Below are 17,590 nucleotides of genomic sequence, written 5' to 3'. Positions count from 1 at the left end.
TCTAAATTATGTTTGATGGGCAAAGCAAAAATGGTAGTTCTGATATATTCTAAATGTATGCTTACTAAATATTTAAGGCAATTGTATTTTCAGTGGTGGTGAATAAGGGACATAAAAGAAGATAAAGTCTCTGTATTTCATTTAAACTGATAGAGTGTTAATACCAGTAGACTGAGATAAATTATGTATATATTAATATAATATCCTGTGTAACCACTAAAATAGCTATGCAAAGAGATACACTAAAAAATACCATGGATAGTTCAAACTAGGATCCTAAAAATAGTTCAGGGAACCCACAGCACTTTGGAAAAATAAATGAGAGAAAACAAACAGAAAACAAGTAAAATGACACATATCAATAAATTCATGAGTATAAACAATTTAAATACACAAAGTAAGAGAGATTGACACTGAATTTTAAAAGCTTGGCTTAACTATATGCTGTCTTTGAGAAATTCACTTAAAATGTAATGATATGTTGAAAGTAAAAAGGATGAAAAAAGATATGTTATAAAAAATTAAGAGAAAGTAAGATGACTATATCAGAGCAAAGAAATTCATCATAGATAGAAACATTATATAAGAATAAGAGATCAATCCACCAAGAAGACAAATGTGTATGCACTAGACAACAGAGCTGCAAAATACGTGAAGTCAGCATAGAACTGAAAGGAGAAATAGACAAATACAGGGTTGAGGTTGGAGACTTTAACGCCCCTTTCTAAATATTTGAAGGACAAGATAGAAAATCAGCAAGAATGGAAGAGATTCTGCTAGTGATAACATTAGCAGGATATTTATATTTATATATTTATGGGACACTCCACCCAATAATAGAATACAGTTTTATTTTCAAGTGTCTGAAACATTTGTAAAGATAGATTATAGCCTGAGCCACGAAACAACCTCAACAAATGTAGAAGAATTGATTTCTTTTTCATACAGAATGGTTTTTGACCATAAATCAAATTAGAATTAGTAACAGAAATATAACAGGCAAATCTCTGAACACTTGGAAACTAAACAACACACAGTTCAAGGAACAAGTCTCAAGAAAAAAGTAAAAACTACATCGAACTGAAAGAAAGTGAAAATATGACATATCAAACTTTGTGGAAACAACCGAAACTGTGTGAGAGGGAAATTTATTGCATTAAATACTTATATATAAAAGAGCAAAAGACTCAGAGTAATAATCTAAACTGCCATCACAAGAATTTAGAAAAAGAACAACATAAGCCCAAAATAAGTGAAAAGAAGGCAGTAATATAGAACAGAGGAGAAATGAATGAAACTGCGAAGAGGACAATTAAAAAATCAATGAATCCAAAAGCTAGTTATTTTTAAAAATTAGTGAAACCAATTCTAAAGGAATTAGCCAGTAAAAAAGAAGATACAAATTACCAAATCAGAAATGAAATGAGATTCACTACAGACTACAGATGGCAAAAGGATAATATGGGAATACATGTATGTATGTAGTATGTATGTAGTATGTATACATACTGTATGATTCTGTTTGTATACTGTTCTTGAAATGCCAATAATATAGAAATGGAGAACAGATTAGTGGTTGATAGGAATGAGGGATGAAGAGCAAGCAAGAGTGAAGAGGGTGTGGTTATAAAAGGGTTAACAGGAGGGATCCTGAAGTGATGGACTTCTTCTCTCTCTCTGTATCAGAACCAGTATCTGGTTGTGATTCTGTACTACTGTTTTGCAAGATGTCATTATAGTGGGGTAACAGAGTAAAGAGTACACATGATCTCTTTGTGTTATTTCTGATGATAGCATATGAATCTATAATTTTCTCAAAATAATAGTGTAACAAAAATTTTACATACATAAAACTCTAAAAGGAAAGCTTTCAATTGTTTCATAAAAGAAAATTATGGAACAGACCTTTCTTCCTTCATGAATTTTATATTGCTGCTGCTGCTGCTAAGTCGCTTCAGTTGTGTCCAACTCTGTCCGACCCCATAGACGGCAGCCCACCAGGCTCCCCTATCCCTGGGATTCTCCAGGCAAGAACACTGGAGTGGGTTGCCATTTCCTTCTCCAGTGCATGAAAGTGAAAAGTGAAAGTGAAGTTGCTCAGTTGTATCCGACTCTTAGCGACCCCATGGACTGCAGCCCACCAGGCTCCTCCATCCATGGGATTTTCCAGGCAAGACTATTGTATCTAAAACAAAACAAATGGAAGAAAGTTCCTTACAGTTCAATTAAACCATTAATATTAGAAAAGGCATAGTGATCCATTATATAGCTTTTCAATTATGTTTGATTTTCCTTCTTTTCTGTATCCTTCTAACAAATAGTTCTTTAAAATAGTCAATAATGCATGGAAATTAGCTAGAAAAAAATCTAGAAGGATATTAAAAGTTTAAAAAGTAAATTTAGGTCATAATTGTTTTAAGAACTCTAAGTATACACAGGTCTAACATTTTGTGAAACTGAGAAAGGAGACTCAAATAATATGACTATTTTAGCATGCTAAGCTTTGAATTATTTGATTGTGTTATTTGTTGGACTGAGTAACAGACAGTGATTTTTCATCTGTTGGGTACGAGTCCATGAATACTCAAAAGCAGAGTTTGAACACTTTAGATTTTTATAACTTTCTTTATTATGCTATTCCTAGATTCACTTTTCTTTTACTCTAGTTCTTCCTCTTGTTTTTTCTAAACTTTCAGATCAATATGCTTCTCAATTTTAAGGATGACAAAAGTGAATGTCCGTGTCCTGAAGAAATCCGAGACCAACTCCTGGATTTTCACGAAGATTTGATGACACATTGTGGTAGGGTCTTCTTGACCTATAACTCTCACTGAATATATATTTTAGTACACGTATATTGGTACAAAAGTTCTGATGTGGAAAGTCTTGAGGGGTATAGAGATCAGAAAGGTATTAAGACCAAGCAGAACATGACCAACATTCTTTTCTTTTTCCGTCTTCTTCCTTTAGTGACCCAGGGAATGGGGACATGTAATCAGGTACTTTTGTCAAAGAGGGAAGTTTTAAGTTGATTTAATCTGAAGAAGTTTGTTCATAGACTGTTATATTTCAACTGGTTGAGGGGCCCCTTTTAAGGATTAACATAGGAAATCTGGCAGGTTTGAAATTAATTAATGCCTAAAGAACTCCTTTGATAAGTTGTAGGTCAGTATCCCAAATCTATTAAGGCAATTATTCCCTCTTTTGGGGGCTTCTCAGATGACTCAGTGGTAAAGAATCTGCCTGCAGTGTGAGAGACACAGATTTAGTCCCTGGGTCAGGAAGATCCCCTAGAGGAGGAAATGGCAACCCTCTCTAGTATTCTTGCCAGGATAATCTCATGGACAGAGGAGCCTGGTGGGCTATACAGTCCATGGGGTTGCAAAGAGTTGGACCTGACTGAGCACGTATGCCCCTCTTTTGATTCTAAGAACTTTAAAAATGGAATTGATTGGATGTTCTGAATCCAGTCAATTGGTTTTTTCCTCTCTCTATGGGGTGATATGAATAAGTCTGTGTCTTGATGAAAGAAAACAAATTAGTCATATCTTAAGTGGTGTTTTATTTTAATGAAGACAGTAAAAGTATATTAAGTCAGCTTATGAATGAGGAACCACTAAATTACTGCCAGAAGGTTATACTATAAATAAATATATACACACATATGCTATAAATAAAGGGATACTCTAAAATGGTAGAATTATTGCATCAGACATAAAATATTCTTTAGTTTTAGATATCTAACTAGATATGTACTCTCTGTCTCTCAAATTATTAAAATATCATTGATATTTTGAAGGCAAATAAGGAGGATAAAAAGCCAGCAGGGTGTTTAGGGAGGGTAGAACCATAGGTCTAGACAGTGCCCAAGGTCAAGAGATGTCTAAGGTTAGCTTAAGTAGGAGAATGGATTTTAACTCCTAAAAGAGTATTTTTGCTCTCTGCTTGGCTTTATATTCTGTGCTAGCTGCTGATAGCTCCAGTCTCACAAAAAAAGGGGGAAAAGAGAAAGCAGAAAAAGAGAGCAATGAATGAATCTTACCTGTGAATGCTAGTGGAAAAGATCACTCAACTTGGTTTCCTCAGATGTTTTAGGCATGGTAGCATTGCTTTAAGCTATAAGTGGAAACAAATTGCAAAACCTGAGAATTCTTTCCCCTCAATGTATTTTTTAAACATTATTTGTTCTTTTCTGATTTCTCTTTGTCTTCTTCCTACTAGGAATCGAGCTGGATGAAGATAGGTCTCTGGACGGAAACAACGATTTAACTATTAGAGGACGCCTGCTGTCTTTGGTAGAAAAGGTGACATACCTGAAGAAGAAGCAAGCTGAAAAGCCAGTTGAGAGTGACTCCAAGAAGTCATGTAAGCTATGAAAGGGAACTGCCAAAATGACTCCACCACGACGTTTATTCATTGTTTGAACAAATATCATACTAGATGAGCCAGTGAGGAAATTGAATTTGCAACTTGCAAGAATCATATTGTTAAGTACATCCCCATAGCCACCAGAAGTAGATAGCAGCATCAGACTATATTTGCAGGAACAGATTGAGAGATGGCAGTTTTGTAAAGATGGATGGGCTGTCCCTAGAGAAGCAAAGATTTAGGGGAACAGATGTATACTGATGGCTGATTCATGTCAATGTATGACAAAAACCACTACAATATTATAAAGTAATTAGCCTCCAATTAAAATAAATAAATTTAAAAAGGAATTGGATCAGAGTCTATCAAGAGCAAGTATAAAATGAGTAATTTAGCCTTCATATCTAAATATTTGCTGTTGACCTTCAAATATTCTTACATCAAGTTAAATAAACCTTTTTTTAAAGTTTAAATAGATATTGTCTGTAACTATATTTTGATTTGGAAATATTTTCTAGAGCCTTATGCATTTCTGATTCATTCTGTGAAACCAAATAAAGCACATTGAGGCAACGGGTCTCTCAGACCTGCACACTCATCCAGAAAGGGTTCATGAAGTAGGTCTATGAGATCAGCTGATTTACTGTCTCACTTCTGAGACTCCATTCATTTAAGAGGTGGTGTCAGTTCATTAACAGCTTTTATGGAAAGAAAAAAACAAACTCATGCAAATTTTGTCTTTTTTTTCCACTAACTTACAATGGAAACCTTTTATCCATATAATTATTTCTAAATTTATTTTTCAGTATCATAACCACATTTGAGTCAGGTCTTCAAAATCAGAGTACACCTGTGGTGGATTCATGTCAATCTATGCCAAAACCAATACAGAATTGTAAAGTAAAAATTAAAAATAAATAAATAAATTAAAAAAAAAAAAAACACAAAGTTTCTTATGAAGCATTTTCTGTTATTATCAGGTTGATGATTTTGACCTATTAACAATGACTACATGGTTTTGACATATGTAGAAGTATATTGGCATTTTATCTAAATTTTATATTTGGTTAAAATTGGTGAAAAGTAAAGTGTGTCTGACTCTTTGCAACCCTGTTTGGACTGTAGCCTGCCAGGCTTCTCTGTTCATGAAATACTGAGGGCAAGAATGCTAGAGCAGGTAGCCATTTCCTTCTCCAGAGGATCTTCCTGACCTGGGGATCAAACAGGTTCTCAGATGATAATCTGAGCTGTGTGTGTGTTTGTGTGTGTGTGTGTGTGTGTGTGTGTGTGTCTGTGTCTGTGTCTGTGTGTGTGTCTGTGTGTGTGTGTCTGTGTGTGTGTGTATGTTTTCTTTAATAAGGCCTAGATTAAAACAGATTAGCAGCTTCTTTTGGAAATCAGCCAGTGTATTGATGATAGGAATTTAGTACCTATATATGAATTAAGACTCTTGAGAGTCCCTTGGACAGTAAGGAGATCAAACCAGTCAATCTTGAAGGACTCAACCCTGAATATTCATTGGAAGGTCTGATGCTGAATCTGAAGCTTCAATACTCTGGCCACCTGATGTGAACAGATGACTCATTGGAAAAGACCCTGATCTGGGAAAGATTAAAGGCAGAAAGAGAAAAGGGCAACAGAGGATGAGATGGCTGGATGGCATCACCAATTCATTGGACTTGATCTTGGGCAAACTCCAGGGATGGTGAGGGACAGAGAAACCTAGAATGCTACAGCCTGTGAGGTTACGAAGAGTCAGACACGTCTTGGTGACTGAACACCACCAACAACATGAGTCAGTCACATCAACCCTGCTTAGCTTTGATAATTTTACTATATATTTTAAGAGGTTTGAAAGTTCTGTTGCTTTTAAATGTGTTATTGCTGATCACACTGCAAGTAATCATCTATGTATGGGATAACTTTTCAACTTAATACAGCTTCACAGTCAAATCCTTTGAAGACATTTTAAGTGACAATTAGGGATACAAATTGAAGTAGAAATGTAATTGCATGAGGTCGCTACTACTAAGTACTTAAATGAGGAGACAGTTGGATTAAAAAAGAAGCTCCTTGAATAACCATGACTGACCTTTATAAGGATATATGATGTCAGATCTTTTGGGAGGAAATGAATGAAACAAAGAAAATGAAAGTGATAAGACAACCCATTGCCCTATGAATTGCCAATAGTAGTTCTGAAAAAGCTCCTATAATTTTGAAATAGCTTAAATGCCTTAGTTATAAGAATAGCTTTTAAAGATTTGTGTATTTTTATCCTTGCATGCCTGTTAACTCATCTTTATTGACATACTGTCACTGATAATTGTTTAAAGAATATATTTTTTCAAAAATTATTCCTTTTCAATTCTTGTACAATTATAGATGCCAGTTTGGGTTATATCCTGGTAGCTCAGATAGTAAAGTGTCTGCCTACAATGCGGGAGACCTGGGTTCGATCCCTGGGTTGGGAAGATCCCCTGGAGAAGGAAATGGCAACCCACTCCAGTATTCTTGCCTGGAAAATCCCATGGACAGAGGAGCGTGGTAGGCTACAGTTCATGGGGTTGCAAAGAGTCAGACATGACTAAGCAACTTCACTTTCACTTTTGGGTTATCTGAAATATGTTTGAAATGCCCATCTAATCTGCCTTATTATTTTCCTTTCTTAAGAAGTATCCATGATTACTTTGCAGCCACTCTTCAGCAGTTGATTTCTGAGACCATGGTCCGATGGGCTCAAGAGTCTGTAATTGAAGACCCTGAGTTGGTGAGGGCCATGTTTGTATTGCTTCATCGACAGTATGATGGCATTGGGGGTCTGGTACGAGCTCTGCCAAAGACCTACACTATAAATGGTGTTTCTGTGGAGGATACCATCAATCTGCTGGCATCTCTTGGTCAGATTCGTTCTCTGCTAAGTGTGAGAATGGGCAAAGAGGAAGAGAAACTTATGATTCGTGGATTAGGGTAAGTTATTTAACTATTGATATTATAACCTTTGACTTATACATGTCTTCTTTCTAATTGTTTATCCCAGTAGTAATACAGTGGGCCCTTTAGCATAAATACACCATTTAGATTTTATGATCATGAGATTCTAGAGATTATGTTTTAATGCTAAATAGGAAAATTGCTCAATAATAAAGCATGACTAATTTTACAGCTAGATGCCAAGGTGGCTATGGTACATAACAAGTATCTTAGATTTGTTTTTTTATTAGTTTCTCAATGATATCAAATCACATATAAACATACAGATTAATAAAAACATATTAAAATCCATAAGGGTACAAATATTACCAGCAGGAGATAATAAAGAAGTTTCTCCATGTCTCCTGAGAAAATGATGGGGGATAAAACAACTATTCTGAAAATTCAGCATCATAGATTGTACTTTATGTAAGTTTCAGGGTTAACATTTTCTTTATTGAATTATAGTTGATTTACAAAGTTGTCTCAATTTCTGATATACAACAAAGTGATTCATATATATACATACACACATATATATCTTCAGATATATCTATATATCTTCTATATATAGATATGTTTTTGTTATCTTTTTCATGTTTTTTTCTTTATGGTTTATCACAAAATATTGAATATAGTTCCCTGTGCTATATAATTGGACCTTTTTGTTTATCCATCCTATATGTAGCAATTGACATCTGCTTGCCTTAGACAGGGTTAACATTTATGCCTCATGCATAGTCTAAGGATCCACTAGCTGAGAAAATACAAAACATAAAATTTGACCTGAAACTGTGCTTTCTCAACTCAGTTCACTGTGAACAGAAAAAGCCTCCATGCTACCAAAGATTAGCCCCTGGTCAGAAAGTGCAGAGCACCTAAGGAAACAGTCCACCATAGGCAGGTCTGCAGATACAATGAGGAGTAGAGTTAGAACACCTCCCCCAAGAACTTCAAATCATAGAAAGCCAGAAAGAGAACACAAAGGTACTATATCTAAAATGTTTAAAAATGCTAAGAAGCAAATGAAATCCTCAAAATGAGACACACAGAAAGTCCTTGAAAAATTGAAAAATATCCACAGAGAAGTTCTAGAAGTGAAAAATATAATAGTTAGCATTAAGAGCAGTGATTAATAAAAGTATCAAAAGTGTAGATAAATAAAACTGAAGAGAATTAATAAACAGAATCATAGATCTGAGGAGATTAGTAATACAGCACTGATGGAGAAGTTAAGAAACCTGGGGAATAGTATAAGAAGATCCTTAATATGCTGAGTAGGATTTATGGAAAAGACAGAATAGATGAACTATAGCAGGAGAACTTGGAAGAGCTGTTGGCTTGAGTTTTTCAGAACTGATGACAAACATGAATTTGTGCTCTATTCCTAGAGCACAGAGTCAGACATGACTGAGCGACGTCACTTTGACTTTTCACTTTCGTGCATTGGAGAAGGAAATGGCAACCCACTCACAGTGTTCTTGCCTGGAGAATCCCAGGGACAGGGGAGCCTGGTGGGCTGCCGTCTATGGGATCTAACAGAGTCGGACACGACTGAAGCGACTTAGCAGCAGCAGCAGCAGAGTACAGATAGTTCCACATCCACATCTGGGTAGACTGTAGTGAAACTCCATAAAGCCAGTGATAAATAGAATATTTTGAAAGCAAATTGAAAAGCCCAGACACTTGAAAAGAAATAACGTTTAGAATTCTCAACTGCAAAACTAGTGATCATAATTCAACAGAAGGTCACAAAGTTCTAACAGACCACAAAATAGTAAATCTTTATTTAGAATGTGTTACTCAACTACAGTTTTATCATCATAAGCTTGTGCTTCATGTGGATTTGAATATTGGAGTTTATATTCCATATTCAAGAGTAAGGGCAAAACAAAGAAATTTCAGAATGTTTACTTATAGTCCCTCATTGAATGGCCTTCTAAAAGCTGTATGTATATAATGAAAAAGAAAATGGAATTCAGAAGAGTGGGAGGTAATTCTGTTTCAGTGAGTTTGTTACTGGCACATATATGCATATATGTAAGCAATCATTAACAAGCTTGCATGGTCTGGGAATCAGAAAATATGAGAGAGGGACTTCCCTGTGGTCCAGTGATTAAGACTTCACCTTCTAGTGCAGAGAGTGTGGATTCAATCCCTGGTTGGGGAGCTAATCCCACATGCCTCATGGCCAAAATCTAAAACGTAAAACAGAAGCAATATTGTAAAAAATTCAACAAAGACTTAAAAATGGTCCACATCAAAAAAATCTTTAAAAAAGAAAATATAAGAGAATTAAAATAACCAGAGAAAAATAAAAGCTTAAATTAAGCTATATGATATTCATAAGAAAGAAATACCTAAATGTAAAGATGTAAAAATCTGGAACGTAGAATGCTGAAAAGTGATGCAAAAGAAATACTTAGGCCCCTCACTACCAAAAAAGATAATTTGGTTCTATGAATAACAGATAAAAGAGATAATGATATCTAGTGACATAGGTAAAATGAAATACTACTAATGTGTATATGTGTTAGTCACTCAGTCATGTTGTGTGACACTGTGGACTGTAGCCTGCCAAGCTCCTCTGTCCATGGAATGCCCCAGGTAAGGATACTGGAGTGGCTAGGCATTCCCTTCTCCAGGAATCTCCTGCATTGAAGGCAGATTCTTTACCATCCACAAGTAATCAATAAATAGGATTAAAAAACCTTGGAGTTGGCTCTTTGAAAAACAACTAAGGAAACAATAACCGATGTTTTCTCTGGCTAAAAAGTGTATTCTGAGGGGGGGAGAAAAAAAAAACTAAGTATGGAAAGACACAAATTATGTGATATTTATGTACATTTTAAGTTCAGAACATTATACTACATATTTCCTGTGGGACTATTAAATATTTGAAATCATAAACTGAAGAGGTTATATTCCAGAAATCCTTATAGTGATTGCATACTAAAAATCAATGTACTTTGGGGACAAAGAGACTGAAACAACAGAAGCTAATTTTATGTTCTTTATTTATTACTGTCTGTGCATGAGCCTTTTTTGGGAATATTAGTGCTTAAATCTAACCTGAGGGAGCGTCTGGTGAGAAGTTTTCTTAATTAAATGAGAAAGAAAGCCTTCCAGGAAATGGAGAGCGCTTTCTTCCTAAATGACCATGTAACAGTAAGAGGTGCTATTAACATACACATCACTCAATAGGGATAAAACTCAAAATGATTATGAAACAAGATAAAATGCTACTTTTTTGTGGGATTAGAAAGATCCCAAAGTGACACATTTAATGAGTGACAACCTGCCTGCTGGTGGTAGAATTAAAGATCCATTTAATTTACCTTGAACTAAAAGCAAACAAGATTTTAAAATTAGATACCTTCCAAAGTTAGGTCATGTAAAAGGATTTGAATTAACAGGAGGAGAAATCTCATGATTACATCTGTGGTTTGAGAGTTGAGGTTCTCTGGGCAAATATGCTGCTATCATTTGTGAAGGAAAGGATGCCTTTACCTCATTTGTGCTTGCATGAAGTAGATCAGACCTATGTCCCTGGGTTGCTTTCCAGGTGACACAGTGGTAAAGAATCTGCCTACCAATGCAGGAGACACAAGAGACGCTGGTTCAGTCCCTGGGTCAGGAAGATCTGGAATAGGAAATGGCAACCCACTCCAGTATTCTTGGCTGGAAAATTCCATGGACAGAGAGGAGCCTGGTGGGCTACAGTCTGTGGGGCTGCAGAGTCGGACACAACTGCGCAGCTGAACACACAATTAGCCCTGGGCCCCCAAGTCATTTTTCTGAATAGTGCTACCTAAAAGCTGTCTTCATAAGCACAACCTAAACAAAGTGATTAATAAATTAAAAGTGAAGAACTAAAACTAAAGGAAAATAATCATACTATTCCACTTTCTTGATATAGCCAGAATATGACTAAATGAATAGATGAATAACTCAGTTAAGGTAATCAGATTCAAAAGGAAAGCTTCAAGTTTCTTATCAGTTGTATGTAATTTTCTTGCTTTGATTGTGACAGAAAAATGTTTTATGAAAAAGTCTCTTGCATGATTTGATATATTTAAAAATTAACCGAGCTCTCTTTTGCAATGATTGTTAAACATTAAGATCTTTAAAAATGCCTTTATATGCATATTATAATATGTAATGCAATAATAACAAAACATTTTAGGTATCATTTCCTGCCATTTCTTTAATTTAAATGTCTCTTTTAATAAATAGGATTACTTGTACCTGGACTTCAGTTTAGTTTGGTGTCTCTTGGAGAATACATTGCCTTTAAAAGAATTTCACCAGAATAATAACATAAATGTAGCAGGAAATAACACCACTGTTCTTAAACATACAAATCATGAATATAGTTCTAAAAACAGTGTATATGAAAAGGAGAGATACTTATACAGCAATTATTTATATAGGAACTTTCATAAGAATGTAAGAATAACACTGCTTCATATTTCTGTACAAAATAAGGTTGAATTTGGATATCCATGGAATTAGGAATGATAAGTGTCCCAAATTCTATGTCATATAAATGAATATTTACTTAATTAGTATATTTCTTGCAATTAAAAAGAATAAATGATTTGTATAATATCTTTGGAAAACTTTCTGTATTTTTGAGGAAAGCCCAATTAGCCTTATTTACTTTTAAGGTTTGGTGATCATTTCTCTTACTTGTCCATACGTGCCAGTAATTATTTCCAAAGTACTTATCATAATCTCAGATAACTTTTTGTTGAAATTTTGCTATAACTCTTTGCTTCGCTTATCCTTGTGTTGTCCTTTCTAGGGATATCATGAACAATAAAGTGTTTTACCAGCATCCTAATCTCATGAGGGCGCTTGGGATGCACGAGACAGTGATGGAGGTCATGGTGAATGTCCTTGGAGGCGGAGAGTCCAAGGTAAAGGAAACCCTTTAGTTCTTGGGATGCCATTTGCTACAACCTCCTAGAGTACATTCAGTGTGTATTCTTGATGTGGATTTTGTAAGCCCTCTTAGGACTGTTTTTTTTTAACAATCCCTTACAGATTGAGAGGTGGCTGTGCTTCTACCCCTGTGGGGGTGTCACCCCGACAGGATCCACAGGTGATTGGTTCCAGGACCTTAGTTCAGATACCAAAATCCACAGATTCTCTGGTCCCTTAGGTTAAATGCTGAGTATTTGTGTAAAACCTATGCACATTCTCTCATATACTCTGAATCATGTCTAGATCACTTATAATACCTAATATAAATGCTATCTAAATAGTTACTGGCACATAGCAAACTCAGGTTTTGCTTTTGAGAACATTCTGTAATTTTTGTTTTTTGGTTGAATCTGTAGATGTGTAACCTGGAGATAAAGAGGTCTGACTGAAGTTTTTTCTTTGATATTGATAATTTGCTTGAAAAAGTGAACATGTTAGTCACTCAGTTGTATCTGACTCTTTGTGATCCCCTGGGCTATAGCCCACCAGGCTTCTCTGTCCATGGAATTCTCCAGGCAAGAATACTGGAGTGGTTGCCATCCCCTTTCCAAGGGGATCTCCTGACTCAGGGATCAGACCCAGGGATTGAACCCAGGTCTCCTGCATTGCAGGCAGATTCTGCACCATCTGAGTCACCAGGGAAGCCTGATAATTTGTCTAATGCCATGTAACTTGCTATTTTCTATATTATTCTCATTTAGAAGATATTTAGAAACTATAACAGTTAATTGTATGCTAATTTTTATAAAATTAAATACATTTCCATCACATTCAAAGTCCATAACAAAAACATGCTCTCCGGACCCAACCGTTTCCTTGATTCAGACAACAATTGGTTCCACTGAATTCCTGAGTCCATATTTCTCACATTCAGACTCTTGGTTAGACAAACTTATAAAGATATTTATAAAATATTCTGATTAATAAGAACTTGGAGTCTTTGAGGATTATCCATGGTATACTAGAATAAGATCTAGATGTCAAGGGAGATATGTTTGCTGGGGCCCAGCAGGCAGACCTTCCAGGAATGGTATTCATCACAGGAGACAAGTCATGTGCCAGTCAGGGAAGATCTGAACTCCTGGAATCTTAATACAACAACACTGATGATAAGAACATCCTATTACGTGGTTCCAAATATTAAACTGGGTATTTTTTACAAAATGCCTCATTGAACTGTCCTTCCTTTGCCTAAAGTAGATATTATTATCCATGGTATTCCAATTTTGCAGACCAGAATCAGTGAAATTGTTTAATTTTCCAAGGAAGCGCAGCTAATAGTGGGCGTCAAGAATCACAATTGAGCCTGCCTGAATCCTAAAGTAGGCTCATGCTACCTTTAAGTATAGGGCTGTAGATTAATTCTATATCAAACCACTGACAGTAGTTAGGTTTCCTGTTAGTGCCAGGCTTGATTTTTGGTAGCTCTAGGACTAGGTGAGGCCTCATCTGGACATTCAGAGGTCTTCAGTACCCGAAGCTTGGTAGACATGGGCACACATGGGTGCTCAATCTGATTGAGACCTCAACTTCAGAACTCACTATTAACAAAGATTCTTTACTTTCCCAGCTAACTAAATGTTCTTTATGTAGGAAATCACTTTTCCAAAGATGGTGGCCAACTGTTGCCGTTTTCTCTGTTACTTCTGTCGTATAAGTAGGCAGAATCAGAAAGCTATGTTTGATCATCTCAGTTATTTACTGGAAAACAGCAGTGTTGGTCTTGGTAAGTAAATGTATGACTTTCATTGAATCTTTTAAGATAAAAGAGATATACAAACTGGATTTTAAAACTAAACTTTAAACTATTTTGAATCGGTACAATGTGCATTGTATTTAGAAATGAAATTCTATGTGAAATTTTTATATGGGACTCAGAGTTAGAGTACAATTCAGGTTTTGTTCCATCTTTGCTTTAATTAACAGCCTCACCAGCTATGAGAGGTTCAACACCACTGGATGTGGCAGCAGCCTCGGTGATGGATAATAATGAACTAGCTTTAGCTTTGCGGGAGCCAGATCTGGAAAAGGTAGGCACAATCTCGGCCTGCTGTGCTTGTGTGAATTACAGTTGTTTATAGTTGTTTCTCAAGATACTTAGCTATAAATAGTTATAACTACATGTTGTTATAACTATAATATACTATGTATTATAAATATGTTACACTTATATGTAATAGACTTCCCTGGTGGCTCAGACAGTAAAGAATCTATCTGTGCTGCAGGAGACATGGGTTTGATTCCTGGGTTGGGAAGATTCCCTAGAGAAGGGAATAGCTCCCCACTTCAGTATTCTCGCCTGGAGAATTCCATGGACAGAGTAACCTGGTGGGCTAGAGTCCCTGGAGTTGCAAAGAGTCAGACACGATTGAGTGACTAATACACTATATGTTATATATAATACATACTATTATGTGTAATATAATTTTAAGTTATAAAGAATAAGAAATTTAAGATATTTTCTCCAATCACATGCATTTTTGTTTGGAAAGAGAATCAACTTTATATTCTTAGATGTTTATGTCCTTTCACAATAATTTGCTGTCACTTTTACTTTATGCATTTTTACTTTCTTAAAAGGTTGTTTTAACATCTCATGTATATAATTTATATCACACAAGTTTGCATATTATAGTGCATGGTATTACTAGTATACTAAAGGCTGTACACTCTAAATATGGATAGATTTCCCCTATATTTTAATTGTAGTTACATTCTAAATAAGTCTACCTGAGCCTCCCCTGCAGCCAGAGTGAGTCTCTTGAAAGTTTCATGTTAATCTTCTGCCCACAACCTTCTAGATTTTCTTTATCACTTTGAGCAACAGTAAAAGGCATGTGAATAGTTCCTATCCTATCTGAATATCACGTATTGTCTTACTTCATTTCTTGCCACTCTCCAGTTATTATTGCTCCAGCCATACTGGTCCCCGTGCTGTGACTGGAACTTGCCAGGTCTGCACCTGCCCTAGGGCCTTGGTCCTTGCTGTTCTCTCCATCTGTAGTACTTTTTCACCAGATGTCCTCATGGCTCTTTTCCAGAAATCCTTCTAGTCATTGCTCCAAAGTCACCTTTCTACTCTTCCATATCTGTGCTATCATTTAAATATTTATGGTTTAAAATTATATTTAAAATCTATATGTATTTTTCAAAATCTACTTCTTTGTATAATATAAGGCCAATGAGCACAGGGCTTTTTTTTTTTTTTCTCTGTCACTCTCCACTTTTTTTTCCAGTCAGTGCATAGCTGTTGAAGGCATTAAAAAGTGGATTCTTCCTCAAATCCTTCTGATGTGCTAGTCAAGCATCATGTAGCTTTGCATCTCTGAATAACCTCTGGAACATTTTTTCCCGTATATAATCCGAAATATTTTTATCTACACACTGATAAAATGGCTCGTATTTTTTTTTTAAGTAGACAGTGCTGAATGCTGAGTAGGCTTTGGAGCAACTGGACCACTCATCTATTGCTTGTTGGGATGAAAAATGGTTAGTCAGTTGGAAAACAGTTTGGCATTATTTTTAATAAGTTAAATATTCACTTATCATAAATATATGTAGCCTTTCCAGTACTAGGTATTTACTCAATAAAAATATCAATGTATGTCTCTACAAAGATGTGTACATGAATATTGATAATGATTTTACTCACCTGAGCCCAAAACTGGAGACAACTCAAAAGTCCATCAGCTGGGAAAAAAAAAAAAAAAAAACTGGGATATTTACATAAGTAGCAAAATGCCATGATTAGGCTCTAAAAAGGAGTGGATTGCTGACATGTACTCTAACATGAATGAATCTCAAAGTCATTATTCTGAATGAAAGAAGCCAGACTCAGAAAGATCCACGTGTGTGACTGCATGTATCAGTGTCCTAGAACATGCAAACTAGTCTGTAGTGGCAGAAAACAGGTGATCAAGACCTAGGCTTGTAGGGAGGGATGAACTCCAAAAAGCATGGGATCTGAGAAGTAATGGAAACACTTTGCATCTTGACTGTGGGTGTTCATACAGATGGATAAATCTCTCAAAGCTCATTGAATTTATACTTTAAATAGATGAGTTTATTGTATATAAATTATACCTCAGTAAGGATGATATAAAATATTTTTAGCTGTATTATGTGTTTATTTTTAAGACTGACTTTACTTGTGACTGAGCTGGATGTAGGTTTTTTGGTTTTTTTTGATAAGTTGCTTCTCTTACCATCTGCTTTAGGGATTTCTTTTTAAAACTGATTCTGTGATGAAATCTTGTAGAGGATCAATATTCACATAAGATGGAATATTTTAAAAGACCAAGCTAACCAGAAATTTTAATGTGTTAAGTTTAACAATACAGAAAGCTAGGGAGTGTTACCCCAAACTTTATAGATAGTAAACTCATGGCTCAGGACACTGGGCCATGATACATGGCTCATGATAGACCAAGTCCTAAGGCAGGCCAGATTTGAACCTAAAGATATTTGACTCTAAGCTTCTCTAAGCTTTAGGTTTCTCTACCTCTCTAGGGTGTCCTCTCACACACACCCATCCCCCATTAAACTGATACTTTAGTTTGGGAGTAATTAACTTCTTTAAAACATCATTATATCTCAGGTGGAACTTTCAATATCTCAGATGGATTCAGGTTTTACATTGGGCCAGAGATCACTAGGCATTTTTGAAGTTTATCAATATTACAACTCTTGTGGGTAAAAGTCTCCGATGATATGAAATTTAGGGATATTTTTCTTTCATGAAGTTGCTTTGTAAACATTTTTACTGTGACAGTACCTTGTTATGATTTGTCAGTATTTCTTGATTTCTATGGCTTTATTACAGAGAGTTCATGTAGATGGTCATGAGATTAAAATGAACGTGTTTCTGCAAGTGATTTTTAAACCATCCTTTGCGGATATAATTTACCATGTCCAGTGCAAGCATCTGTATGAGTTCTCACCCCATGGATGATGCTTATGCTTATCTTCTCTGTTCTAGGTGGTTCGATATTTGGCTGGTTGTGGACTGCAGAGCTGCCAGATGCTAGTGTCAAAGGGTTATCCGGACATTGGGTGGAATCCAGTTGAAGGAGAGAGATATCTTGACTTTCTCAGATTTGCTGTCTTCTGTAATGGTAGGATGACTCTCGCAGGGTCTTTTAAAAACATTATTTTAAAACTTAAAAAATAAAAAGTATAAAATAATGAGGTATCCCAGCATTTTCACGAAGGAAGTAAATAGTAGTAAAGAAATTGACTATTTTGTAATCATTAAGTTTTT

At 35.6% G+C, this 17,590-nt stretch overlaps 1 protein-coding gene across 1 annotated transcript in view; it reads left to right on the top strand.

The window, feature by feature from the left end:
• Positions 1-17,590, top strand: part of LOC120860476 (ryanodine receptor 2-like) — an 804,098-nt gene that overhangs the window by 557,914 nt on the left and 228,594 nt on the right. The window contains exons 39-45 of the mRNA XM_040236295.1: positions 2,697-2,802; positions 4,222-4,365; positions 7,065-7,338; positions 12,149-12,263; positions 13,924-14,056; positions 14,257-14,360; positions 17,309-17,444. Of these exons, the coding sequence (XP_040092229.1) occupies positions 2,697-2,802; positions 4,222-4,365; positions 7,065-7,338; positions 12,149-12,263; positions 13,924-14,056; positions 14,257-14,360; positions 17,309-17,444 (1,012 nt within the window). The remainder of the gene's footprint in view (positions 1-2,696; positions 2,803-4,221; positions 4,366-7,064; positions 7,339-12,148; positions 12,264-13,923; positions 14,057-14,256; positions 14,361-17,308; positions 17,445-17,590) is intronic.

Source organism: Oryx dammah, unplaced genomic scaffold, assembly GCF_014754425.2.
Source record: "Oryx dammah isolate SB20612 unplaced genomic scaffold, SCBI_Odam_1.1 HiC_scaffold_11077, whole genome shotgun sequence".
Taxonomy (NCBI): Eukaryota; Metazoa; Chordata; class Mammalia; order Artiodactyla; family Bovidae; genus Oryx; species Oryx dammah.
This window is presented reverse-complemented; position numbering and strand designations above follow the sequence as displayed.